The following is a 26968-nucleotide window of genomic DNA, read 5'->3' on the forward strand; positions in this document are numbered from 1 at the left end:
GGTGTACAATCACTTCCACTTGACAAAGAGCACGCACTTCTTTTTTCGCGATAACCCGTCAATGTGCTACTGGAAACCCACTGTGGCCAAGTGTCATATCAGCGAACGATCCACTGCGTGTATCACACTGTACGTATGTGTATGTGTGTGTATGTGCACACTCACTGTGTTCTCTTATTTTACCACTTGGTGGGGCAGGGATGGCCCCTTGAAGCCAGTACGTCGTGGAACAGAGGATTCGTGTGACCGCTCCGGGAAAACACTGAATCACGAATGCACAACCGGATTCGTGCGAGTCCTTTCGAGCCCGTCCTGTTCGGATTGTTGACGGATGAGTGCCACCGTCACCCTTGGTCACGTGTATTTGTGTGGCACGCGTGGTTGTTACTGCGCCGTCGCCGGAATGCCGGCAAATCCGTGTATCCGTGCGCTTCATAGCTGACGTTCGCATGTCAACAATCGAACACTCACGCGCCCACACGGAAGATACGGAACCCTTCTCGAGCCAGGCTTTTCCACCGCGGTCCGGTCCACAAGCTGTTCGTAAACATTCTGATGCTTTGGGGCACATACACACGCGTACAAGGGCTGGGAAAACGTTACGTTTGCGGTGACCATGTGATAGGACGATGTGTGAGCGATAACAGCATAACTTTTGCAGTGATCTCGCTTTCGTGTTTTATGTCCAGCGAGGAGGCACTGTAAGCTGGACATACCGAAGGTCCCAGGACAGAACGTTCTCAACAATCGACAGTTAATCGAGTAATGAGGAAAAGTTTTTTATCGTAAAATGGCACACAAATCGATTGTACGATAAGGGTCATTGCATTGCTGCTTGAAATGAGCTGTGTAAAGTGGATCATTCGTTATGCGTGAAGAGCTGAGATGGTAAAGCACTATTTTTATGAGACATTAGGAACAGAAAGAGGCGGCCAGGTCATTGGCTTTTACCAAAGGATATTCGTCACTCTCAAATGGCACGTAAAATCATTAAAGGGTTGATAATTGGTAATCCATTGGTAATCCATTATTCAAAACATGACATGGCAGGATGGGTATTAGATTAATATATTGCAAATTTTACCATGCGTTTCAAGACATTTGCTGCTATAAAACATGAAAAGCATTTTATTTAAACCCTTCCAAACGGTATCCTTTCAAAGCTCGTTGATGTAGAAAGCTCAAATGAGGTCTAGTAAAAGTTGCTGTGCTTTCCCAGGACCATTTGAGCTGATTGGGACTTTTGAAATCTTTCACAATGAATAAAATTTTCAAGGTGTACTCCATCTGTGGGAATAAATCGTATTTCCACTTCGTTTGTTTCAATAAAAATATTTATTGAATTGTTTTAAAGCTATATTAAACTAGACTGGTTTTAAGAAAACAAAATCTACTATGCATATGATGCCACCGTATTAGTGAATATCAACTTTTAAGGAAAAATCCAATAGCAATGGGCTTCCGATAATAAATTCAAGAAATAATTACAAAGTAATAGGCGCCTCCATTGTCTACTTAATGTTTTGTTTTATTATGAATTTTTTATTCTTCTGTAAACCAACATCATTATTTATATTTTATTTAACACCAGAATATAAAAAACTTATATGCATATAATACCTATGTACTGCTAAATATATATTTTTTTAGGGAAAAAAATTGAATAGAAATAGGCATTCGTCAAAAAATTCAAGAAATTAATAACAAAAGAACAGGCGCCTCCATTATATACTTCATGTTTTAATTCGACTTCGAAATTCTTTTGTAAATCAAAATTAATTTTTAATTACATTTTATTTGATTTATTTGTTTTTATTTATTTGCTCATTACTGAATCTTATAAATGTTTGTATAATGATGTTTGAGTTTATGTTTAATTCGCAAACAACAAAAATACAATAAAAATGAAACACAGTTTTCTTTAAAGACAAACTCATGTAAAATAAACAAAATAATGATTAAATGAGCAGTTTGCAATACAAGCACAACGAATTTGATTGGAATATATCACAAAAATTTTCTCAAAAAAGTGAAAGTGAATCACGGTGACGCAGTACCGCATTTTTTTGCGGTCACAAGAAGCATAACATTCAACGCAATCATTGCTACATGATATGCAGATAAGCCGTAATCATTTTTAATCCTATCTGTGCCGCTTGGAATGCACAATTCCATTGAAGATCGTAGATATGCAGTGCTGGCAAACGATGGCAAACAACGTCAAGCCACGGAAGAACCACATCCGCAATAATACGTGTTGATTGTGAGTTTATCTTTTACTGCTGAGCGATACAGCAGGACAACTGACCAACATAAAATACACTGAATGCTGGAGTTTTGCCCATTCGATGGTAATAACATCCTGGTTACTTGGTGATCATTCTCGGCGTCAACAAGACACGTACCTCTTGTCCATTTCCACTCTCTCAACGTTTCTCACTTTCTTTCTCGGTAAACTACCACCTCATTCTGGCTCTGTTGAATTTATTTTTTTGCGTTCACTGTATCTCTCCGTGTCTCGTTCAAATACAGTAAAGTTTACAATAGTGAAAGCTAAAATAACTATCTCAACCAAGGCTAATTGTTTTGCATTCCGAAGCGAGGAATGTCATTGGGATTGCATATATACGTTAGTGCTACGGTGCAAATGAACCCATTGACGGTCCTTGCGACCTCCCAGGATGGCAGGATTCAACCTCAGGCCAACTCAACCATGTGAATATTCTGCATCATTTACGATGCTGTCTGCGATGGTGAACCAAATTCCGTTGCTAGCGACACACCCGTTAAGCGACCTGCCGAAAACCCGAAATGACCGCAGTCGTGCAAATACTACCAAACAAAAGTACACATACACCAAACCGTGCGCTCCGTGCATGACCCTGTGCATGATGTATGCCAATGGTAAGGGCCATTGAGTTTGGGCCACATTAGGTTAATCGATTCTAATCAATTTTCTATGTCGCGTTCCGCCATTCAGCGCTCTAGACCGGTCGCGAGAGAGTTCCTTTTAGGTCAGCAACGGTGGAGGTCCTCGTTCGCACACTAACGTCTGACGGTCGGGAACGGATATGGATGATTTAAAATAACGTTATACCATTTCGTTTGATGGAGGGTTCAGCGCACGGATACGCTGTGCTTCGTACGATGCGCTGTTCAAACTGCAACTGGACACCGGTGAGCAGCAGCAGTCCTTCTTTTTGAACCCATAGTGGATCGACTTGGGCAAACTATTTATGCTAATGATCGGAAATTATTCAAGAATAACCCTTACTGAAGACTTTGGACCCTAGAATGATAAAACAAATATTTTCTGCTTGAAGTATGGGAAAATAATCATCTAACTGAATCTGATAAAGTATGGGAAAATAATCTCAACAAGGAAACAGTGTAATGATAATTATTCATCCCGTCAATTCCTTTTTTATCTACAGAGCGAAACCTAATAATCAATCAACGAAACGTTACACAAACGCATGAATCGTTAATGCAAGTGGCTCGTTTCATGGAAAATTCCATTGAACATCGTGATGCAGTACAGCATGAAATAATTCAAGAGTCCATTATTACTTTTGTGGCAGAGCTTCAAAAACGAATGCCGCCCCCATCTAACTTTGCAACTGTTGCGCGAAATGATGTATGTCAGTTTGTGTGCATAAAGCAAAAAAAAAACAACAATCTCGCTATAATAACGCACCCAAATGCTTCGCGTTAGGAGCCAGCGCCATCGAAACATAGCGAGTTGGCTTTCGACAGTGCCGGAATTGGACAGAATTTCTAATAAACCTTACATACGGTTGCCCACAGGGAACGATCATGAGCCATTCGTTTGGCAGGATTTCGCACCAGTCGCTGCAACGAACGGTCCCAGCATCGACAATCGGTGTATTACATTATTTCTACATGCTCACGGTTTTTCATTAAATTCCCAATGCGTACGCTGGGTTGGGCCGGGAAGTAGAGACTATGCCCCAAACGGCTCATATTTGCCGTCAGTTTTATTATGCACGGCAGAAGCACGTTCTGGCACACGGCGAATGTGTGTTAAAATTTGCTGCAACAGTTAGTTGCAGTTGCACATACTGCGGCGCTTCGTCTTCCGCCTCGTGCATCCGGTGCCACGCGAAGAGCATAATGTTTGTGTGCCTAGTCGGTAGTGTATCATGTTGTATAATTTAATAATTAATGAAATTTCCAGCCCGCTTGATCGAGCCAGCCGGCTTGGGAGCCTTTGGTAGCGAAGATTCGGAAAACTCCTTGCATCACACGTCCGATCTGGAAAGCGCAGCATAGCACATTGTCTACAGCACGCCTCCAACGAAACAACATATTTGCTGAAACTGTTCAATCTATAACCAATTATTGTCAGCTTTGAGGGAATTTCCCGTACCTAATTGAGTAGCGTAGTCTATTTCGTGCCAGTAATCATCGAGTACCTGCCGGAAGCATATGCATGTCAGATTAGAACCGTTAAATATTGGTTTAGAGTGGTAGCTTGGTGTAGATTTCGCCTCGATCGTAATATATTTCCTACCTGCATTCGCTAATTGGCTATATTTTGAAAATAGGCTTACTCTTTGCTTTACGGTTCCGGAGCAGCCGTGTGCAGCTGTATGTAGCTGACGTACGAACGTACGTGCGAAATTCTCTGATGGAATAATAATGAGTCAATAGAATTCAATCGTTTCATTTGCGCTGTGCAGATTATTGGATTGCTATCTGCGGGGCATAACAACCGCCCGATGGGTGGATTTTTAATGCGGTTATGAAAAGCACAGCCAACATCACGTGGCAGGTCGGATCATTCCTACGAACAGCTGGTGTACTGATGGGAGTTAGGATGAGACAGGAATAATTTGACGCCTCGCGTACAGTTCAGCCTGCAGAGGATGATAAATGAAATGCGCATAATTTAATTTTTTTAAGTTTCGTACCTCTTTAAACCTGGTCACTGGTCGATCGAATAATTTAATGCACAATACAGAATTAGTGTGGTGAATAGAAAATGGGTTAAATTATTGAATTTGGCTCTGAAAGAACGGGCAAGACTAATGTCGATATTTTTGGTTTATGAACCACCAGGCGCCTCCATTGTAGCTTATGATTGTAGCATTAAATTTGTCAATACATCGTACATTACTCGGTGACCGAAAAAGTGAGAAAATCAACACTACCACAACGATATTGGCCATGATGTTTGATGAAATGCTGAGACCAAAAAGCTATGGTCATGGAACGAATTTACATTCCTCAACACACACGTCATTATGCGCGATAAAAGGTTGAATCGTGCTGCGGCCACCTGGAGGTTGATAATTCACCCAAACGAGGGGTTTCCAGCTTAGATAAAAGCAAATTATGCCACAATATCTTCTCACCGGCTTCCCAGCGGCTCGGTGCTACCGTCTGCTTTGATACTAATGCCCAAGCGCCGGCATGCGATATTATGCGATTCGCCAAGGGTCGACAGTGGCAGCGTTAGTTAATGGGAGAGTAATTATCAGAGCCTGCCCGTCCGCTGCGCGGTTTTAACCCGTGCGTATAATCACACTTTGGCCTCTCGGCAGCACCAAACAGCAAACGACAAGCCATTCGACGAATGGATGCGACGGTGTTACTTTTGACCGAGACAGAACTACGTGCCGGGGGGCTTATTTGTTTAGCATAGTCGAATGATTCATACGACCCTTGTGGAACGTGAACGTTGACTGACACCAAGCTGTCTCTTTTTGGATAGGAAGGTTCTTATGACACTCATTTCACCCATCCCTTGCTGCTCGAGTTTGTGGATTCACACCTTACCGTTTGTCGCCAGAAATAATATTGAGGACGAATTTATCTTTAGGCTTTTCATCTCAGGATATCTTCTGGAAACAACACCTAGCATAATATGGGGAAAATAACTTGTGAACAAATTGAATAATTTCAGTGATTACTAACACAAATGTAAATTCATAATTGTGCTTATTGAAATGATAAAATGAAACTATACGCAGTTGCAGCAGCATCCCATATTTCTTTACGTGATAACTAGTAACATAAATAGTCAATTTTTTAACATAATAGCTACACATCTGGAAATTGATAATAATTAATGGTTTGATGACACAAAATTAGAAACCGATTTATTTCAACCATTTCAAATTGTAAAGTTATTTATCTGTTAAAATTTCAAATCGTGTTCATCAAGTAGTTTTTAGTTTTTGTTGTGGCTAATCTGCTATCGATCCTAGTTAGTTACCATCTCTTCTGGTGTATAGAACAATAACATGTTTACAAAAACATTATGATAGTGATTATAGTGAAACAATGTTATTGTGAGTTTCGCCTATGAAAATTCTTTTCTAATAATTCTTGCTAGACAATTTTGATAACCTTGTTGAAGAGAATATTCGCAGTTTTTTATGTTCACCTCAAGCATTGTGTAATTTCCTATGAAATTCGTTACTTTCCACCGCAAAACTTCATTCATTGAAGAACTCAAATTTTCACTGCACTCTTTTCCAAGCATTTCACCAAATGGAAAATTAGGGGAAAATTCTCATGGAAATTTCGATGAGCTTTCCATTTTACTCATGAGTTCACGTTCCATGAATTAAATTCATTTGATATGAGAAAATTTACTCATTACATTCATTTTCTCACTATGGATTCAGGTATGGCTTCATCCGTTCACTTTCTCCTGGTTGAACTCTGATGGGTTTACTCACGGGAAAGCTTTCATATTCATTTACGAGCTTCATCCAACATCCATTGTATTCATTCGCAAGTCACAATCATTCATTTTTGGTGAATATTATCACTGTAATGAACGATATTTGAGCTGCATTCTCACCATCCATGGAAATCACTCACATAGTAAGCATCAGTTTTGCGGGGAAAATCTTCCATCGGCATTCATTATCCAGTGAATAAATTCTGGCCGGGGGCATTATCAAGAGTGTAACTCTTTCGTAGTAGTTAATTAATCATGGAGAATGTTATTAAACTTTTTGTTTATTTTTTAAGTGTGTTTTCGAATATAGATTTTTAGTTGCATTGGCAAAACACAAGTGAATAGTTTTTTTCTTTATCATGCCATGAATCTATTAGAGAAATAATCTAAAACTATTCATCATCAAATCATCTTTTTATCACAAGCATAGATAATTGTTCGTGTGATCAATCTTTAATGCATAGTTTATACATATTACTACAACTAATTTAAAACTTTTTATAGTTAGAAGTACATGACTTGGTGTTAAGCAACTATTATGTCAAAACGGTATTAACATTAATAATTCATCATTCAGACTAACATAAATTGAAGACAACATATTGAAAGTTATAAAATTATACAGTACAATATACGTGGATATTCTTAATTTTTTCTTATCTTCATCGTTTTCATTAGGAAAGAGAATATTACTTTGGACACAGCAAATTCATATATATGTATATTCATAACTGCACTCTAATATCCAAGTCATTTTATATTTATGTTGGGATTGTGTTGGATAAAGACTTCCAAAGCAAGTTTAGTGCTTACTCGAGCTCAAAATGCATGATACGTTCGAAATAAATGCTTCATTTTGGTTAAAAATGTTCGCCTTAGCTGAAGCTTTCAAAGTGCACTGTAAATTGCGCTCCTGAATGCAACATGTGAACATGGAAATCCCGCTTATTTGACATGGAAATTTCTTTGTCCTTCGCTCAGGCAAAATTTGACTGTAATAAAAGAACGTGAACACACACACACAGTGTTTGCCATCTCAAATCATAATAAACCCTCGCGTACCTGTTCCGCCTGGCTGCACCTTCTCGCTGTGAACGCTATTACAATGGACGTCATATGCGATATTTGCTCGTTCTCGACCTCCCATTGCCTCACTTGGCAACATTTCGCATGACTGAGTGAGTTAAAACTATTTCAGCATGGTGACAATTTCATCCGAAACTTCCGGATGCTGCGTAAAACAAAACTTTTGCATTGGGGCCAAATTTCGTGATCAAATAAAGCTACATAATAAGAGCGTACCGCAGCGATATAAAATCAATCAACGAAATGGGATTTTTATTTTATCGAATTCCCGAACCCACCACGAAGCGTTGCAATTGGCGTGAAAGAAATTAAGCATCAGTGCACAATTTTATCCGTTTTATGTGCGTGTCGTTTTTTTATGGCGTCGTGCAACCGCTGTTTATTTAATTTTGACCCGCGTTTTTCACTTCAACGAAGGATAAATAATTGAACCGCAGGCGATAAACGTTATTAACAATTAATTGGTTAAAGTGACGTGGTTGCCGATGTTCGCCACACAATTTCCAATCGAATGCAGGCAGATGAGCCGGTTGGTTGGTGGAAAGAATAAAATAAATAGCAACAGTATTATCATGCGAGCTCACCGATGCGCGTCTACGAAAAGACTGTTCGTCATTCAGTGGGAAACGATATTAATAGGGTGGGCTTAACGTGGTGATTCTATTGATTTTGTTTTAATAATTAGGTCACACAGGTTTTTATCAAGAGCTTTAGAATATATATGACCACAGCTGATTAGGGGTCTAGTTCACGCTCAAAGAAAACAAATAGCAATCGTCTTTCACGTGCTAGAATCGCGGTCATTCGCAACGTCCTTAACAGCAATTGAAAACGAAACTTTGAGCCAACAATACGTATTCCGTTTGAAGGAGGAAGAAAATGTAAGCCCGAAAAACCTTCACAAAACCGTGGAAACGTGCCAATTGACCAAGTAAGCAGACTGCCGCTCAACGTCGACGCTTCAACGGACAACAAAATACTAAACGTGTGCTTTCTTAGTAGCGTTCTTTTTTTTCCCTCCCAGAAACTTCTCACTCGACCAACCCGTGCACAAGGGTTGCTTGTTTGTGTGGCTAGATTGCGCTGGCGATCGTTTATACGCCGTTGTCTGTTGCTCTGGCCCGTCCAGCGACAGCGGATGTAGTGTGATATAATGGCTTTACTGTCGTCGCCGATGTTGATACACTTCTTCCGCATCGGGAGAGCTGAAAGCAGAATGTCAGAAAGTCAAGCTTTATGGGCTCAAGTGCACCCAATAAACGGGTACCGTGCACTTTGCGGCCGACCTGCCGCCATCCGGTGGTCCCGAGAGGACGATGTAGCGTGGTTTTGGATGGCAACATCGACATTAGCACCGGCACCGGAAGCTTACGCGGATTCCGAAGGGAAAGGAATAAGCGTGACGATTAAATAACACAACCGGAAACGGTGACAGGTTGAAGTGAAGAACGATTTCGATAAATTATCGTTCTTTTCTAAAATCGTTACCAGTCTCGCGTTACCATCAAGGACATCTAAAACAGGCATAGTTTTATAGAAAGTGGAGTAATTAAGGACGTTGTTAAGCTGTTGGCTGTGATTGCTTGTTGCATCTGGGCCCAATGCTTTTATGATGTTGGCACTGCTGGCCAACTCTTCCAAAAGTCACAACGAAGCAGCTTACAATACGCCCACGTATGCGGTAACCACTCCGAGCCCTTGAACTTTCGGACGGGCTCAGATCGATCGGTTTGCGATTGATCCTTTGAGAACAATTTTCCACGCTACAATATGAGCCTGTTCACAGGTTTGGCTGACTTTGTCCACCCGTGGCTACATGCCATTGCCGAACATCGCTACTTTCGCCGAGGGAAATGGGAAATATGTATCGGTCCAGAGCGCCTGTTTCACGATCGGGTCACCAAAAGCGGCCCATTTAGGAGCCCGAACCGGGTTGATGTATCACCCTGGGTATCGTCTGGACCGGTCATTCGAGGACACCCGAGGCGCATTACAGTTGTTCACTGTGACAACGTCCGAAGCGGACGTGTCACGCTCGCTTCCCATGGGAGATGGCCACCTGGCACGACCGTTGGGGATCACTTTGCGAAACAAAACACAATGGTGGAGCTCGCGTAATGGGAAAATGGGCTACCGGCCTTGCTATCATGACCCCCAGCAACCCATTAACACTCGCAGCTTCAGCACTTTTGGGGGATCGAATGAAAGAGACGGGTTTTGGGAGTAAAAAATACTATCAAAAATTTCAACATTGTTTCATACAATTACAGCAAATAGGCTGCTCTACTGTGGATAATGATTTAAGCTTATTTGCGCCTTCAGCTTTCACCAATTATTTATCGGGAGACGGAATGCTTTAATTTCGATTAGCTGTTCCATACCGAACAAGTGGATCAACTCGTTTACTTTTGTATTTGCCACGCAGTGACGCACGGGATCAGTATAGTGGAAATTGCACGTCACAGAATATGTCGATCAGGTGATGAAATACAATTTTATATAGGCCATCGTCCATCGCGGTAACAACCACTTGAAGCGGGACGTTTGCTGAATGGATTTGCTCTTTTGTAGCTGGCTTTTCACCGTGATAACACGCGAATGTAACGAAAGGAAGCGAAACCACTTGCACTGGTGGGGTGCATTTCCATTAACCGATCCTTTTTCCCAATCTCCCCCCATCCGTTGATGCATGCACTGTGCGGCTTTCGAGCACGTTCGCTCTTTAACGGGCTCGTGCTGGTTTGGGCTAGTTTCATCCTTCGCATCCTTTGCATGCATGGGTACATAAAAATTGAATTCACTCACTGAAGCGCTGTTGGGCGCATTGTTCCGGAGCCACCGAGTTTACCTTGCGTCACAATTTACATCAATTTAATCCACCACCATAGCCCGACCGGGCTCAACCCGTGTGCAGAACGCACATTCTGTACGCCCAGACACCAGAGCAGGCTTCGCACGCGACCAATATTTCATCCCGTTTATCGGCGAGACCGAAGGCAGTATATTTTTAAAATGTTGTATTTCCTGGGTTACTTGCACCGTTGATTTGCATACTTTTGGGCGCATGCTGGAAAATCCCTGCCGACGTGCGATGCCGTACGTTCGGACGGTGTTATTCTTGCAACAACGCCGGCAAAAAGGGCTTCGGTCTAGCTTGGTAAACAATACCGAAAAGCATACGGACGAGCGACTCAAACTTGTTCAATTTGCCGTTACAGCGCCATATCGTACGTGAGCTTAAATGATGGCCGAGGCAGCACCGAGGCAGGGCGATTTTCCTAGCGCCAAGTGAAATTCAAATAGCACCCGGGTGAGTTGAAAGTTTCTACCACCCTCCAAAAAGGATAGTGTGCAGTTTTGTGCTTTTTAAAAAAGTTCACACGTTCAGCCGCCGCCATTGTGGGGAGCCTCTTTTGTGTGCCACAAAGCACGCCACCTGGTCGGCCGATAAATGAATGGATTCCTGGCAGCAAATGGACACCAGCCACAGGCAAACCGCACAACAAAATACCTCACCACGCGGAATTCCCGCTCGTTCGTGCTCGATTCGCGCACATCCTTTCACAGTGACCTTGCTCTCTCGATTGCTCCTTCCTGGCGCGCGTTACATTCAAGAGACACTTCCCTTGGCCGCGCATTCGAGCCACACTCCAGTCGAGCCGAGGTGTATCCTTTTTTGGTCGCTATTTGCGATATTTGTGATGTTTGGTTTTTTTTTCTCTATTTTCTTACCTTGTGGTGAGCCGCTTCCAGCTCGCCATTTAAGAGGGAAAAGAGTTCATTGAAATTTATGCACACCATTTGTGGGAAAACCCGTCGGAATATCGTCGAACCGGAATCGTCCGTTTTTGGGTCTGTGGGTCTGAGAGCAAACGGAAAACAAAACAAAAAAATGCATTCGAAAGCCGGTCCCCCTGAGTGCGGTTATTGAATTTCGGTGCACTTGGCCGGCAGGCGAGTGCATTCGGTGCGCTGCACTAGACAGTGATGAAGCGCTGTAAGTGCAATCGAGCGCATTCGCGATCATCTGTCCGTCGTTTAATTGCTCTCGGTGGGGCAGCAAATTGAAAACACATTTGCACGAAAACATTCGCACACCGTGGTGCGTTTTTTTGGGCCGGCTTCAGCAGGTTTCGAGTGCACGAACCGATGCCGGAAATTATTACGTTCAATATTGAATATCCGATTCGACGCCCTCGTCGTCTCGTTGCAGGCGGGCACGTGTTACGGTGGAAAGCGGTCAATTTGTTAGTGTGTTTCCTTCCGGCCCGGGTTTGCTTTGGTGGCTAACGGTTTGATAAATGAGCTGAGCAACGCTGCAATGGGGGAAAGTTCAAAAGTTTGCCCTACGGTTGCGGTGGCTGCCGTTCACGGTGGTTTGTAATTTGCCAGCCAGCCAACCGTACGAATGGGTTGGTGGGTGGTTGTTTTTGGGAAAGCGCAAAAAGGGTAGCAAAAAACCGGTGAGTAACGCAACACGAAAAGCACCGCCGGTTCGAGCACCCCAGAGAGCCGAAAAGACGCAGCCGAAACTGATAAAACTATGCACTGCTTAAACAACGTTTAAATTGGTGCATATCGAGGGTGCTCCATCTTTCACGCTACACGCCAACCCAACGCCGGGAAGTTCGCGGAGATCGGACGGCGAGGTGAAATGAATGGATACGATATTTTATTGTTCCGAGCTGTGCTCCCGAAAGGAGTGCATCCTGGCGGGTGCGCCATTCAAGCGCTCGCCAGATTAAATGTTTCTCGAGCTGGCAAAGTTACTCAGCAGGCTGGCTGGCTGGCTGGCTGGCTGGTGTTTGGCGGGTTTCGTCGGAAGATTGAAAAATTTGTACCGTCTCCAGTGCAGATGGTCCATCTTAATCTCCGTCACTCCATCATGCGCTGCGCACAAACGGTGGACAGGAAGGTGACCTACCAGCATGGATCACGGGGTGCATTATTCACCTGTCGTCATGCAACGGCATGCACCGGCACGATTTTTGCACTCTCCGGGCCATTTTTACTTTGCGCACATTTTATCAAGCATAAATCACCCAGCGATCCCAGGGAGGCACGCTCTCGGTGCGAAAATCGTTCGTCCTTGCAAGAAACTATCCCCGTATCGACGGAGACCACCGGGAGGATGTTCGTATGTATATATTCGTTCGTTTTTTTTTTAATTCCGCCCCATCCGTCATGCTTTGCGCGGAAAATATCCTGCACCTGATCGGGTGGCGAAGCGGGTTTGCTGGGCGAAAACGGAAGTGAAAGTTCCTGAGTGAAGTCAGCCAAACACGCTTGCTGGCCAGTGCAAACCCCACCCCACGTGAGATTGTCTGGTGACGATATCGGCGAGATTTGTGTGGAGCGTGACGGGAATGTTTAACATCAGCCCGCATCAGTTCCAAGAAGACGGTGCACATTTGTCGGAATACTGGAGGCTTCCTGGAAACTATCGAAAACTTTAAATTGCCCTCGGTCACGCCTGCAACGACGGCTGGTGGTGGTGATGGGAACAAGTTGCTTCTGCCGGTGTCAGCATGAGTACGGGTAATAAGATAATGGAGCTCGTAGATACTCGTCTCTGATCCTTTGGCGAGCAGGAGCAGTAAAGAGAGACATTTTCCATTTGCAACCTGCTTATAGGTGCTGTGGGTTCGTGTATAAGTTGTAAATAGCTCAGAAGCCCATCAAACAAATTTCGAGATACCAACGTAGCGGAAATGGTGCTGACAAATGTTGTTTGTATTACAAACAGCCATGGAAGTGGCTTCTTGTTGTTATTGTCCAATAGATTGGGTCGAATAATCCATACGTTATATGAAAGTTAAAGCTAAGACCCCATAGCTGACATTGCATTCCTTGTGAAATGGTTGTACCTGAAGTCCTTGATCGCATTTATTTTTAAATGTTGCTTATTAGATATTCCACTAAACTAGGATATATGGTAGGATGAAATTTATATCATACTAGTAAAATACTCTGATTGTTTAAGTAACACAGAGCGGAGTTACGTATTATACCATGCATATGGATATAGCTCAAACCATCCTAAGGTGATGAAAGATTAATTTCATTCTCTTATTTATCAACATTCTTGAGCAGAAATTTATCAACATTGTTGGTCATTACTAGGGTTTTTTAGAAGTATGACAAAAGTAACGTATTACGCTGAATTAAAACAATGTAAGTCAAAAAGTGCCAATGAACAAACATAGGTTATAAAACAGACATAAATTATAGCGATATGTAAAGTTTTTTGCTTTTATTTATTAAGATTAGGTTTACTAGGTCTGATAAATCTTTAGTGAAATTGATCCAATCTGAATCGAAAATAACGATTCACTAAATAAAAGTTTTGCTAATAATGTTACTAAGTGTTTTTGCAAGTTATCATGCGAGTGAAATACTGAAACTACTTATATATGTTTGAAATTGAAAAGAATAGTGTCAATAAAGAAAACTATTACCTTTAAAGATGCATAAAATACAAATTTTAGAAATTAGGAAGCATTTAATTTTTTTTACTGAAATATTTCATTGCTGCGAAATTCTTCGAAATCAAATGTAGAAACCATTAGGCATACTTAATGTGACAGACACGATGACAGTGTTTGTTTATATATGGATTGTTTAGTTGCGTCTCTGTGCTGTAAATAGGCTGTTTAATTTTTGATTCTCCTGCAAAAGCGTTAACAACAATTAATATAAAAACTGTTATTAAATATCCTTTAGTAAGGTAATTGATCTTTTTAAGAAAAATTGTATGGTAGAATGAATACATTATCTCCATTTTAGGCTCATGCTTCTTGCTGCTCTTACAGGAGAAATAACATGTGTAAAACCAGATGGTAGTAATGTTTTATAGCTAGCTAATTGTAATAGCATCCCATGCCTCTCTGAAGTGTGTCGGAAAGGATCACTATAAAGAATTGTATTCTGTGCAAAGGCTCTGACTACCATTGAAATTTAAAAATTTATTAGCAACATGGTAAGCTGATTGTGTACAAATTGAATATCTGCATTATTAATATGTCTTATAAATATCTATTTCAGAGTGTTACGTTCCATACCGATGTTGGTGACATCAAAATAGAGCTTTTTTGTGACGAATGTCCAAAAACATGTGAAAATTTCTTAGCTCTATGTGCAAGCGATTATTATAATGGTAATCTGTTCCATAGAAATATCAAGGGCTTCATCGTACAGACTGGTGATCCCACTGGAACAGGTAAGGGGGGTCAATCCATTTGGAAACGAAAGTACGAGGACGAGTTCAAAGAAAATTTGAAGCACAACGAACGAGGCATGCTATCGATGGCAAATAGTGGTCCAAACACAAATGGAAGCCAGTTTTTCTTCACATACGCTGCACAACCCGCATTGGATTTGAAGTACACGCTTTTTGGAAAGTATGTTTTCACGTGATAACGTGAATATCGTTATAATAATACTATACCTTCTTTTGGTTGTAATTTCAGAGTTATTGATGGTTTTGAAGCGTTGGATGAGCTGGAAAAACTTACTGTGAATCCGAAAACTTACCGTCCATTGGTCGAGAAAAAAATCAACAGTGTCACAATACATGCAAATCCCCTAGCTGGTTGAAATCTATATGGTTTTAATAAAATCCATTTGGTGGTTTTGAATATTCAAAAAACCTCAAAAATGTAATGTAAATACATTAAATAAAATAACGACCTAGTTTCTTTTCAATTTGTCTACTAGTATAAACATGTCAGAAGTACCAGTTTAGATTCCTTTAGATCTGTCAAAATATCAAAACATTCAACGTTCGTGCGAGGTTTCAGCATCATTTCAATTGTTTAAACTATTTTCCATACATTATTTGATTAAACACAAGATCTTTCAAAATCATGGATCATATTTCATCTATTCGCCGTCGTTCTTCACTATTTTCCATCAATCAGGGTAATTGATTCGTAACTTAACTATAATAAATATTGTTTTACATGAGGTTTTGAATTTTTTTTTGATAGCTTCTGACTCAGGATCAACATCAAAGGATCATGCTAAGTAAGTTGTGGCATTTTGTTTATGATTTATATTCGAATCAAATATTGCTTCTATTGAAGGTACGAAAAGCAACTGAGACTGGAAATAAAACAATGGACTGATCTGCTTCGAGAAAAATGTCAAAAGTTACGACACTCACAAAAGGCTTCTTGTAAAATCGAACAGTCTGTGTTGAGCGAAAAACAACAACAATACCTTGCAGACGGACCCACCGTTGATAGTTTCATTTTGGAAACAGAATCATTCGATAAAGCTATACTGGCATACGTCGAGCGTAAACTATTCTTGATGGAGCGGAATACACACATCGTTCAAGAAGCAAAAGCTTTGGTAGAGCTTGAATTAAAGGATTCTGTTGCTATGGAACTGCTCGGAAACAAATTTTCATAGCAAGATACCGAAAATTTTGCTATACATTGGATTTTAATTATAGATAATTTGATTAAATAGGAATAGCGTTTAACTTTGTAAAATATTGTTTGATACTATGAAGCGAAAGAACATGAGTCCTTGAACAGTTGAATTGAAGTTGAATTTGTGAAATTGAAATCGTGTTGTGAAAGGTCTATATAGAAAATGTTAATTAGTATTACGCCTCATAAATGGTTCATAAAACAACATCAACAATTTATGCTTTGATATGCCATTCGATAAATCGCATGTTTAGAGCTGATGAAATACTATTTAATTTGCTATTTGGAACACAGTTTTCATTTAAGTTTTATCTGTAGTTTTCATTATAGTTTAAGTTTAAAAAAATAACATGTAATTAATTATATAGTTAGATAAATGAGGTGTATATTGTTAATATCAATTTTAATTTGAAATGTTGCCGTTGAATTACTGTCAATTTTTTTGACAGTCACTATTAGATCACTTTCGGCAAATTGTTCTATCTTTTTCTTGTCTGACAGCTTAATAAATAAATAGCAAGTAAGAAAAATAGAAGGTTACGGAACGGAAACATTAATTAGCATACATTTAGTAACAGCCTCAGTCAAAGTTAACGCGAACAGGCGCCTCAGTTGATGGTGGATTGAGTGTAAAATGTCGTTTAAGCAAGATCTCGTGTTACTCCTAAAACCCTACTATTGGGTTAATATTCTCATGAGCATTTCGTACATCGTTGCGAAGAGAGCACCGTTCATATGCAACTATTTATGGACATACTTATTTCAACAAGAAGATCAGTGCGAACTCGATGGGCGCGAAACGGAAATTCTATTCTTCCTGCTAATTGTGGTTATGATCCGGACGAGAAAAACGGGCAGCGTGACGATGATCAACTATCTCACTTCCAGCTTCATGTACACCAAGATAGCAAACTTGGGTCTATGGTTCTACAACGATATACGCCTGGGGATGATCTACTTCGTATTTTTCATCCTAGTTGCCCTACTCTTGCCAGAACCAACGTACACCGGCCCTGAAAATGTGTTATATTTCCGCACTGAGAATGGATTAGATGAAGAGTTGGAAAAGGATAAACGGATTACGTGGTTGGTAACTTTCTACACTGTGTGGAATCCTGCGTGCGTCAATTTCGCCCCAATCTTTTCGGAGCTATCGAATGAATATTCCTTAAACAATCTTAAATTCGGCAAACTCGATGTGGGGCGATTTCCTAAGCTAGGTCAAAAATATCATATCTCGGATAGTTCCTTCAGCCGGCAGCTGCCTACTGTTATTTTATTCCGCCAAGGAAAAGAAGTTGCCCGTCGCCCATATGCGGACAGCAAGGGTAAACTGGTGAAGTTTTTCTTTTCTGCCGATAACGTAAAAGCTGCATTCGATTTAAACAACCTATACAAGGAATGCAAAGATAATCCCATCAAGGCAATCAAATCGATCGCGGAAAAGAAGAAGGATTAAAACGCTAAGCTTGCTATTACATTTATACCGCAGTGACATTTAGTAGCATTTTCTAAGGATGAGCAACGTTAGAGCTCTGAAAACAATATCTTATCACCTTATCAAGTCTACTTTTGATTGAGGTTGACCATTATGGAGTAGTGCCGCCGCCATTTATCCGTCGATTAGATTAAACGTTTGTCAGAAACCGTAAATTAAAATTTTCTTATAGCTTTAGTTACTCTCATGTTTCTATTTATAATTTGATGTCGAGCGCACATTTAATTGCACATGTTTTTATTGTTTAAGTGTAGCAATCGTTAGCAAGATTGTTAGTAAAATGCGAGTAGTCAAATAAAACCGAAAATTTAGTAATATGAAAAATTTGTTTCTGAATGTGTTCATAGTTTTAACGAATGCAAAACATGTCTAATATATACGTAGGTTTTAATTTCTATCTGCATTATTACGAATAATCTATGCAGGTGTAAGCGTTCAAATCCATCGCTATAACATAGATAAGCAAATGACAATTTGTCCTATATTTAGAGGACCCGCATCGCTGATTGATAACAGTTGTAACTAATATGAGATTCTTCTGTGGAAAATGTACAGCTGCTTTAGGGTAACGTTCATTTTATTACCAATTTGCTTACTTATGTATTACGAAACAATTTTAAAATGAAATAAGTGATAATTATAATGTTCAAGCATGGAATAACACATCAGGAAAAACAGGGCATGGTGGACATAATATCATTCCAATATCTACATCTATCAAAATTACAATAAAAATAATTTACTATTGTATTGTAATGTATAATTTTCCGAAAATTCAAATAGTTTTAGATCAGATTAAAATATTTTGACAACGTAATTTGCATTGGTCTGAATTTTGTATTTCCGTACATTTGACAGTACTCTACCAAAAGAGTATCTTTTCTTCATAGTGATGGGCTTACACAGTACAAAAATATGCGATATATTAATTCAATTTTTATTCAATGAAAAGTTTTTATTTATTTTATATAGTTCATGAGAGCATGGTGATCAAAAACCAGTTTAAAAAGACCGTTTTTCAATGAGTACAGTTAACATACGAGTATGGTGCGCACTTGAAATTTTACAATCAATTTTTGGGATAAAAACTTTTCGAATCCTTTCAAAATCCTTTCAATTCTTCATCATCGCTAATGGTCTTATCAAGTTATCAAGTTACTAAGTTATCAAAGTCTAAATCTTTATCTTTGTAGAGATAACCACGTGGTAAAGAAAACCAAACTAAAAGTATTAATCAGCTTTGCTTTCAATGTGTTGTTTCACCCGGTAAAATTTTCCCGGCTAAAAATTATTCAGCTAATTGCACTAACTGATTTGTTGAATTCCAAATAAAGTGCGCAGGTACTAATTTATTAGCATTTTGTTGTGCACACTATACCCGATGAAATATGGTATGTTGTTTTATATTTTATAACGTTAGTTTTTCATCAAAATTTAAAATATCTGCCTTGACTTGTACTAAATATGCAACTTCCGGAATCATGCCGGATTTATTGCTCTCGCGGAGCGGATTGGTTTACTCAGCTCGCCAGTTGACACGCTTCCTGTATTCCTTCATTCTTCTCTCTCTTTTTCTCAACGCAAAGATGGCTGATCAGGTACGTTTCCGAGCGAAGTGCGTGGTTAAAGTTTATTTTATAGATACTAAAAGCCCCGTGAAATAGTTTTGCGTGAATAATTGAAAAGAAGAACATTAGTAGTACGTGTGGACATTAAATAGACGCCAAAAAAAGCCTATGCGCATTGTAAACGAGGATTTGTAATGTCCATGTGCGCTCGAGTTGTTAATCGAGTAAGCCGATGAGCTGAATGTGACAGCCGTCGGTTTACGGTGAGTTCGAGGACTGGGAAGAGATTTTCTGTGCCACGATATGATGAAATTTTCATGACGGTCTGCTGATACAAATGTGAAGATTGTCAGATTAAAACCCAAATCTTAATATCACTTCTGATTGCAAAGAAAATTGCGTGAAACGCGAAGTGCGGGATTCTTGTTTACTTCCCTAACTACGGTGTGTATCTAACCTCACTTCTATCTTCTGCTGTTATCCTTCCATTAGAATATCCGTGCGTTCCAGAAGCAGCTGGGTATCAACCTAAACCGCAAGCATGTCACCAAGAAGAGGGGACTGCGTATGCACCGCAGTATTGGTCTCGGATTCAAGACTCCCAAAGAGGTATGTATTTTCTGTCGGTAAAGAGACTCCCGATATGGAGTAACGAATTTGTGACTGGATTTTTTGATGATACCCTTTCACGATGGTCTTCCGATACTCAAATGAGGATAACGTATCAATTAAACCCAATTAATATCCTTCTGATTTATTTGTCCAGCCACATATCCTTAATAAGGTTGCGGTTTGATCAGAAAAGATCGTTGTAAGAACACTGCTTTTCTTGTTTCTTATTTTAGGCCATCTCTGGAACTTACATCGACAAGAAATGCCCATTCACCGGACATGTGTCTATCCGTGGACGTATCCTGACCGGGGTTGTGCGCAAAATGAAGATGCATCGTACGATTGTGATCCGTCGTGACTATCTGCACTTCATCCGGAAGTACGACCGTTTCGAGAAACGGCACAAGAACATGAGCGTTCATCTTTCGCCATGCTTCCGGTAAGTTTAATGATGATTCGTTTCTCGGGTTTTGTGCAGGTGAATAGGGCAACGCAAGTGCACTTTGTGTCATTCGGTATGCTGTTAGAGTGACGCCATTTATAACTTGCGATAGTAATAGTTGGCAGCGTAATATTCCCGGCGCCATCCTGTGATGGCCTCGATGCAATTGGCTGCTACAGTGTATCTTACTTCGAATCATAAGATGCATTTAATTTGAACAAAAAAATAATGAACAAGCACAGCTATGCAAATATTTTTTGGTAAATATTTCGTACTTAATACAAATAAGGAAAAGTTAATCATCCACCTTAGTCAGATCTTTCGAATTGAAAGCCTACAAAAACCCACAAAAAATAGATCATTGCAAATTCCTTATTGCTAAAGTGCCATTTTAAACCTTTTTTAATATCAAACAAGAGCAGGATATTTCGTGGATACAAATCTAGATTCATAGTTCCCTATTCCATATACGTAACGACTTCAGGGTCAAATTATACTCGTTGAAGCTAAATTTAATTTCATTAGTTTGGGACGTTTTAATCATTTGATATTTTTCCTTCATTTACTAATATTTCTCTTTTATTTTTTCTCTATATTCTTAGTGATGTTGAAGCCGGAGACATTGTGACTGTTGGTGAATGCAGGCCTCTTTCCAAAACCGTGCGTTTCAATGTGCTGAAGGTCAGCAAAATGGCCGGTTCCAAGAAGAAGTTCAGCAAGTTCTGAAATGCAAGCTGCTGACAAATGAGGTTATACGCCTATCCTTAAGATAAGGAGGAACGTCATGGAAGATCATGAATACGTTGGAGCAGAGGAATAAAAGATGAAAAAATCTACTAAACGTGTTTATTTCACACATTTTTGGGTTACATGTTATCGGTGGATGTACTGTAATAGTTAGTTGAAGACTCCGTAATACGATGATACTGTATACACATTCAGGTGTTGTTTTTCCCCGCCTCGATTGTTCGAATTCGTGAGAGATTTGCCTTCAAAGATGAAATAAAAGCGTTTTTAGCGCTCTGTCGAAGCAATGTCAGTTTGAACTGCATCAGGACGACTAGGTACGTGGCCATGAACGAAATGTTCTGTAATAACGGATCGAAAAATGGTCAGATATGTGCTTCTTACGCTTGTTTAGTAAAGCGGAATGGTTCATATCTTACCGATGTGATCAGTCCGCGATTTATATTGGCATAACCATCGAGATTCATTGTCGGGGGATTTTTATCGATAGCGACGAGAAACATTTCTACCTCCTTTTGGGTGGCCTTGTCGACCGCGGTCAAATTAACATTCAGTAACCGTTCCTGAAAGTTTAGTCCGACCTGAATGTAGGTTGTAAAAGATGGCGAAATTTTATTACGATCCGACTATTACAATCCCTTACATTCAGTAAATGATAGCGCCTTTGTTGAGGCTTTTACTAAGCAACTCCGACGAACGATCACGGTCGCTAGACGCGCATGCGGGAATGATTGCGACGACCCATTTCGATCGCTGTCCAAAAGTGGGCAAAAAGCCCTTAAAATACATACCCTCTTTGATGCGTGATGAGCCTCGTTGCAAATTATGAACAGCAAACCCATACAATAGAAAACAATGACAAATAAACCCACTTCCTTATACGTTGCGCCGTGCTCGATAATTTCGCTCAGCGCACCGTAGGTGGCGATAATGGTAGTGAAGAATATCACCAAACAGTAGATGCCGTACATGTTGGAGTACGCTTTTCCTGCAACGAAAGGGAGGTAATATCCGGTGAGAAAGTTTCGCTGGGTATGTACAACAGGAAGGTCAACATAATATATGCTACGAGGATTGAAGCCATGGCTTCTCCGCAGGTACACACACACACCGAGTTGTTGCATCATGTGGCTCAAGTCAACCCAGAGGTGTCGGTATTCGGTCAGTTTCGCTGCCGGCCGTTCTGTGGCCAGTACGTCTGTCAGCTCTTTAGCGAAGGCCTTGCTTGCCGTGCCAAAAGCGGTACAGTTGACGAACCTGTTCAAATTTGAATACCAAAAGCAACATGAAACGTCCATTTAAATAAGGACCACGTGGTCTCCGTAACTGCTTATGTGCGTTTGAAATAAACTAGCTACTGGACAGAAAGGAATTTTCATGCTAAAACGCGACATTTGTGCTACTCTTTTGTAGTTTATAATGTCTGAGAAAGAACATAGATAAAACAATAACGATTCTTGCGAATAATATGGAAGATCGTGGGGATTTTTCATTGCAACATAAGAAACTAATCGTGGTAAACTTGTCTATGCCAGATAACTTACCAGAGGCTGCAGAAACCGTTGAGCATTGCAATAATATGGTAGTACGCTAGCGTGTGACTGAATTGAAAGTCTGGCTGTAGGTAGTACTGAGACAGGATGATTACCAAACTCAGCGTCCACGAGATGATGCACAGTGCCCATGTGATGGGATAAAGCTTCGGAAAGACGATCGGTTTGCCGGTGACGATGAGATATTTGTACTGAAAATCTGTCCACATATTCTTGAATTTGGCCACCTCAGACCCATTGCGCCAGGAGGCAACGGGGAGCAAAAAGTGCGGCACCATGATCGACATAAAGATGATGTTGTAGATCACTTCATCGAATCGCTTGTCGCTGGTCGAGATGAACTTGTTGATGCGCTCTCTGGCCACTACCAGCACGATCACTGTCTCGCAAGCATAGATGAAGTACGCCCAAAGAAACGCCTTCGAGCACCAGGTGAATGTGGTGCGTGGCATATCGATACCTTTCGGGCTGCGCATAATCGGCATAACGCCCATGATCTGGAAAAGTACCAGCAGGCTCCTGGTGGTATGGTAGAACGAGTCATGCTGGTCGAGGAGATTGACATCTGTCGCAATCTTGAGCTTACGGCGGTACATGTGCGTTGGAGATTCGTTGTCTTGCTCGAGCTGGTGCAACTGCTCCTTAATGCGACGCCTATCCTCGAGCTGTTGGCGCTGGTTCGGATTCAGCACCTGATGCCGGATCTCGTACTGTGAGTCTTCCATCTGTGAGTGAATCATTGTGCCCGCCAGGGGTTGTTATCCGTTCTCAGCCAACGATGATGAAACACCGCTCTGGGTGTAAGCCCAACGAGGTGCAGCTATTTCACTGTTATCTTAAAACAAATTATGTACGTTAGGCGGGTGTGTGATCGCGCGTTTCTGGCCAACTTCTCTCGGTGGATCCGGATTCGAATGAGGTTTGAATTTCTACACCAGACCCAACGCGAGATAAGATTTTGAGGTCGATTTCTTGTCGGCTGCTGATGCTGTTGTTATTCGCGCTCACCCCACAGGACCGCTTTTTCAATCGTGCAAGTTGTTCTTCGAGACCGTGGAAATAGTTCTACTGACCCATATGACCCACTGGCAAGTGAACTGCAACCAGAGGAAGGGCTACGAAAACAGAAGGTTTTCTAATGAACGCCGAGCAACAATAAACCGTGGCCAAGCGGCATTGAAGGTTTTATAGTACTTTGTGGTAGCGCCGGAACAGTAATTAAAACAATATTACGATCGATGTTTTCTGTTTGCCTGCCATACATAATGCATTGCGTTGGTTCCTGCTATGCTGCTATGTAATGACCGCTGGTGATTGTTGGTCACACTGCAGTTTCGATCGTTGCTGGCACTAGACTGTCGTTGCCGTCATTGGACAGTCGATGATTGATTTCGGTGAGTTTATTTTACTTAACATTTATTAGCGTTTGTGCAACGGAGGGGCATGCATAGTTGCAGCTGATTAAAAAGGCTTGAAATTATTAAATATTTACTCTTGTGCAATATACACTTTAGGAAGAAATATTTAAAGTGTTTCATATGTATCTTAAAAAAAAGAGAACACAACAGTCCGATTGTAAAGGGCTTTTTTTCAAATCTAGAACTTAAGGTACATTGAACAATATTGTAATAAAGGTTTTTTTATTCAAACAACTTTTCATTTTCATCCGATTTTCGAAGTAGGAATTATGATGAATAAAATATTCCTGAAATAATAATAATGTTATTATTATTCAACAATAATATGCAATATTCAAGAATTGAATAACCATCATTGAATAGTTAATGATGAAAAAAATCAAGTTTTTACTTTTCGTGGTTAATTAGTTAAGCTTTATTTCATTATTATTTGAAGAATAATATTCTACTAAACCTGGATCGAGTCGTCAAAGGAATTGTTTTGTTTTTACCGAACGTTATTCAGTCTTTAGGTGGCGTTTTCAATGGCTGCGAAAAGCTCTCCTCGGTACAGCAGGGTATCTGCTTTCATTTTGCCTGATCATATTTCCATGGAAAATAACGCTTCTCCACGAGGAGACTCAACTACGTTTGAACTGCCAGAACACCTACAAGGTAACGTCGTTGACAGTGTTTCATGGTACGCATCTGATAGCACAGGACATTCTCTTCCTAATTTGTTACGCATTTTAGATGATGATCACGTACTAACCGAGCGTATTGCGAATCGGAAGGGGTTAGCATTTCGCTTACGACGCCTGTTTCTAATCGATAGGTATCATCCGAATTCGGAACTGCACTTCCGGTCGCATTATCTGTACCGCCACGAACTAGCTCGCCACGTGCGTAGCGACTACTGGTACATTATCCATCCGTTCAGTCGGTTCCGGTTCTACTGGGATATGTGCTTGATTGTATACTACTGCACTGTTGCATTGCTTTGGCCATTCGTCCTTTGTTTCACATCGTTAGTGCGTATTAGCGGTAGAGCCTACTCCATCACGATGGTTATGAACATCATGGCTTCCTTTGATTTTGCTGTTCGAGCTTTTACTGGTTACTTGGAGGAAGATGAAGCCAAGAAAAAAGTCGTACTGCACCATGGAAAGATACTGCTGTGAGTAAAGAACTATTTCTACGTACTTAGAGGAGTTCCGTAGCATTGTTTCACACTTTTACGTTTTGGAAAATATTTCAGAAATTACTTGAAAAGTGCCATGTTAATAGATATATTCGTCATGTTACCGATTACACCGTTGGCTGGATTATTTAACGATCAATTGAAGGACTTGCAAGTTGAATCATCACAACTGAACTTTATCTACAGTATATCGCTTTTGAAATTGGTTTCACTGCGCCATATCTGGGGATATTTGGAGAATGTTTTCGAGGTAGAACGTGGCATTTGGGATTCACCCTGATTTCTGCTCATCTTCTAACATTTTATAATTATTTATGGAACCTTTTTTGCAGTACTACAAAATTGATCTACTAAAGTATTACGTGTTGCGCATCATAATAACATCATTCCTTATCGTGCACTGGTGCATTTGCTTGTACAAACTTGCCATATTCGAGTGGGACAAAGAGCTTGGGTTGGACGGCTTGTCCTACACGGAAGCCTTTTATCAGTACGCGGTTTGCCTGTATTCCGTTTCGTGGTTCATGTTTGCCTTCAGTTTCATAGAAGGTGAGATTCCAAAGGATCCTCGATCGAAAATCTCCAGCGCGGTGTGTATCATGATTGGATATATGTTTAAAATTTGCATTTTTCGTAAGTTTCGACGATGTAATCTGCGTGTATTGGAACAAAGTTAAGATTGCTTGACGCTTTTGTGTGTTGCAGTACAAATAATCAATTTAGTCGAAATAATGAGCTCTATGGATAGAAAATACGCGGAAGTTACCAATGAACTACAAACTTACGTTCGAACGAAGCAGCTTCACTCGGCCGATATGAAGCATCGTTTGCTGTACTATTACGCAAAGCGTTACGAGCACTGCTTTTTTCAAGAGGATATCATTATGGAAAGCATATCTGGTAATGTATTGTGGCACTGCTGGGTGGGACGATATTTCATACATTTGTTTGCTAGATACCCTAAAAAAACGGATCACGGATTATAGTGCGACCAAGTTTTTGAAAACCGTAAAAATATTCGACGGTATAGCAGTTGATACACTTCTTCCGTTAGTGGAAAGGATGACAAAGGAAATCTACCTGCAAGATGATCTGGTAAATGAGAGCACCCTTTTTTGTGTGATTCTTTCATTCAACCTAACAATCATTCGCTCTCACAGATCATAAGAGCTGGTTCTTCTGGTGATAAGATGTACTTCATCATCGTTGGCATGGTGGCCGTCTACACTCATAGTCGCAAGGAAATTTGCCACTTGGCCGATGGCGATAACTTTGGCGAAGTGTCAATGTTCACACGAAAAAAGGTAATTATGGAGGAGCTCTTTTGGATCACGGGGAACTAACAAAATGATGCTTTATGCTCCATTCTTTTTCCAGCGGATTGTCAGCGTGGTCGCGGTTGAGTTCACACAGGTGTACGTTATCGAGCGAAAGGTGTTCAAAGGACTGTTTTCACCCGAGCATATAGTGTATAAGCGCCTGCAGGATATGGCCAACAAGCGCATGCAGATTACGCTAGTGCTCGAAGAACAGCACAAGAACTACTTGCTAAAGACAGGAATGGGCCAAAAAGAGATCAAGATTACGGAATAATTGGAAGCCTGCGCGAGCCGATCCTCTGGGCCGATGCCGTGATGCTCATGTACATCGAAAATTCGCTTCGGGTGCGTTTATGCTTGATGTGCAAAATCGATAATGTTTTTTGACACCT

At 40.6% G+C, this 26968-nt stretch overlaps 6 protein-coding genes across 6 annotated transcripts; 5 read left to right on the plus strand and 1 right to left on the minus strand.

Annotated features, from left to right (window-relative positions):
• The first annotated feature begins 14731 nt into the window (after positions 1-14731).
• On the plus strand, positions 14732-15397 carry LOC128725936 (peptidyl-prolyl cis-trans isomerase-like 3). The gene is made up of 3 exons (XM_053819710.1): positions 14732-14780; positions 14846-15201; positions 15271-15397. Exons 1-3 carry the CDS (start codon positions 14778-14780, stop codon positions 15395-15397), a joined length of 486 nt encoding a protein of 161 aa, XP_053675685.1. The 5' UTR covers positions 14732-14777.
• Positions 15398-15666: 269 nt separating this feature from the next.
• LOC128724059 (uncharacterized) lies at positions 15667-16216 on the plus strand. The gene is made up of 3 exons (XM_053817824.1): positions 15667-15721; positions 15790-15826; positions 15886-16216. Exons 1-3 carry the CDS (start codon positions 15667-15669, stop codon positions 16214-16216), a joined length of 423 nt encoding a protein of 140 aa, XP_053673799.1.
• Positions 16217-16873: 657 nt separating this feature from the next.
• LOC128725890 (thioredoxin-related transmembrane protein 2 homolog) lies at positions 16874-18041 on the plus strand. The gene has a single exon (XM_053819664.1). The coding sequence runs from the start codon at positions 16874-16876 to the stop codon at positions 17696-17698; it is 825 nt and encodes a 274-aa protein (XP_053675639.1). The 3' UTR covers positions 17699-18041.
• A 1264-nt stretch (positions 18042-19305) lies between these two features.
• On the plus strand, positions 19306-21197 carry LOC128723644 (40S ribosomal protein S11). Its single transcript, XM_053817406.1, has 4 exons — positions 19306-19335; positions 19798-19914; positions 20151-20356; positions 20962-21197. The coding sequence occupies exons 1-4, from the start codon at positions 19324-19326 to the stop codon at positions 21083-21085; spliced, it is 459 nt and encodes a 152-aa protein (XP_053673381.1). The 5' UTR covers positions 19306-19323; the 3' UTR covers positions 21086-21197.
• A 100-nt stretch (positions 21198-21297) lies between these two features.
• LOC128723643 (gustatory and odorant receptor 22) lies at positions 21298-23399 on the minus strand. The gene is made up of 5 exons (XM_053817405.1): positions 22651-23399; positions 22218-22363; positions 21898-22094; positions 21526-21687; positions 21298-21447 (listed from the first exon to the last, which is right to left on the minus strand). The coding sequence occupies exons 1-5, from the start codon at positions 23397-23399 to the stop codon at positions 21298-21300; spliced, it is 1404 nt and encodes a 467-aa protein (XP_053673380.1).
• A 1202-nt stretch (positions 23400-24601) lies between these two features.
• Positions 24602-26850, plus strand: LOC128724060 (potassium/sodium hyperpolarization-activated cyclic nucleotide-gated channel 1-like). Its single transcript, XM_053817825.1, has 8 exons — positions 24602-24731; positions 24810-25233; positions 25315-25507; positions 25590-25890; positions 25963-26157; positions 26213-26352; positions 26418-26561; positions 26635-26850. Exons 1-8 carry the CDS (start codon positions 24602-24604, stop codon positions 26848-26850), a joined length of 1743 nt encoding a protein of 580 aa, XP_053673800.1.
• Positions 26851-26968: the final 118 nt, after the last annotated feature.

This window comes from Anopheles nili, chromosome 3, assembly GCF_943737925.1.
Source record: "Anopheles nili chromosome 3, idAnoNiliSN_F5_01, whole genome shotgun sequence".
In the NCBI taxonomy this organism is placed as follows: Eukaryota; Metazoa; Arthropoda; class Insecta; order Diptera; family Culicidae; genus Anopheles; species Anopheles nili.

Coding starts and splice junctions, on each gene's coding strand:
- LOC128725936 (XM_053819710.1), top strand. Junction 15,202..15,270: donor AAGTACACGCTTTTTGGAAA/GTATGTTTTCAC, acceptor TTGTAATTTCAG/AGTTATTGATGGTTTTGAAG.
- LOC128724059 (XM_053817824.1), top strand. CDS start 15,667: ATGGATCATATTTCATCTATTCGCCGTCGTTCTTCACTATTTTCCATC. Junction 15,722..15,789: donor ACTATTTTCCATCAATCAGG/GTAATTGATTCG, acceptor TTTTTTTGATAG/CTTCTGACTCAGGATCAACA. Junction 15,827..15,885: donor ACATCAAAGGATCATGCTAA/GTAAGTTGTGGC, acceptor CTTCTATTGAAG/GTACGAAAAGCAACTGAGAC.
- LOC128725890 (XM_053819664.1), top strand. CDS start 16,874: ATGTCGTTTAAGCAAGATCTCGTGTTACTCCTAAAACCCTACTATTGG.
- LOC128723644 (XM_053817406.1), top strand. Junction 19,915..20,150: donor GATTCAAGACTCCCAAAGAG/GTATGTATTTTC, acceptor TTCTTATTTTAG/GCCATCTCTGGAACTTACAT. Junction 20,357..20,961: donor CATCTTTCGCCATGCTTCCG/GTAAGTTTAATG, acceptor CTATATTCTTAG/TGATGTTGAAGCCGGAGACA.
- LOC128723643 (XM_053817405.1), bottom strand. CDS start 23,399: ATGATTCACTCACAGATGGAAGACTCACAGTACGAGATCCGGCATCAG. Junction 22,364..22,650: donor AACGGTTTCTGCAGCCTCTG/GTAAGTTATCTG, acceptor AAATTTGAACAG/GTTCGTCAACTGTACCGCTT. Junction 21,688..21,897: donor CTCATCACGCATCAAAGAGG/GTATGTATTTTA, acceptor ACCTACATTCAG/GTCGGACTAAACTTTCAGGA.
- LOC128724060 (XM_053817825.1), top strand. CDS start 24,602: ATGGCTGCGAAAAGCTCTCCTCGGTACAGCAGGGTATCTGCTTTCATT. Junction 25,508..25,589: donor ATTTGGAGAATGTTTTCGAG/GTAGAACGTGGC, acceptor CCTTTTTTGCAG/TACTACAAAATTGATCTACT. Junction 26,562..26,634: donor CAATGTTCACACGAAAAAAG/GTAATTATGGAG, acceptor TTCTTTTTCCAG/CGGATTGTCAGCGTGGTCGC.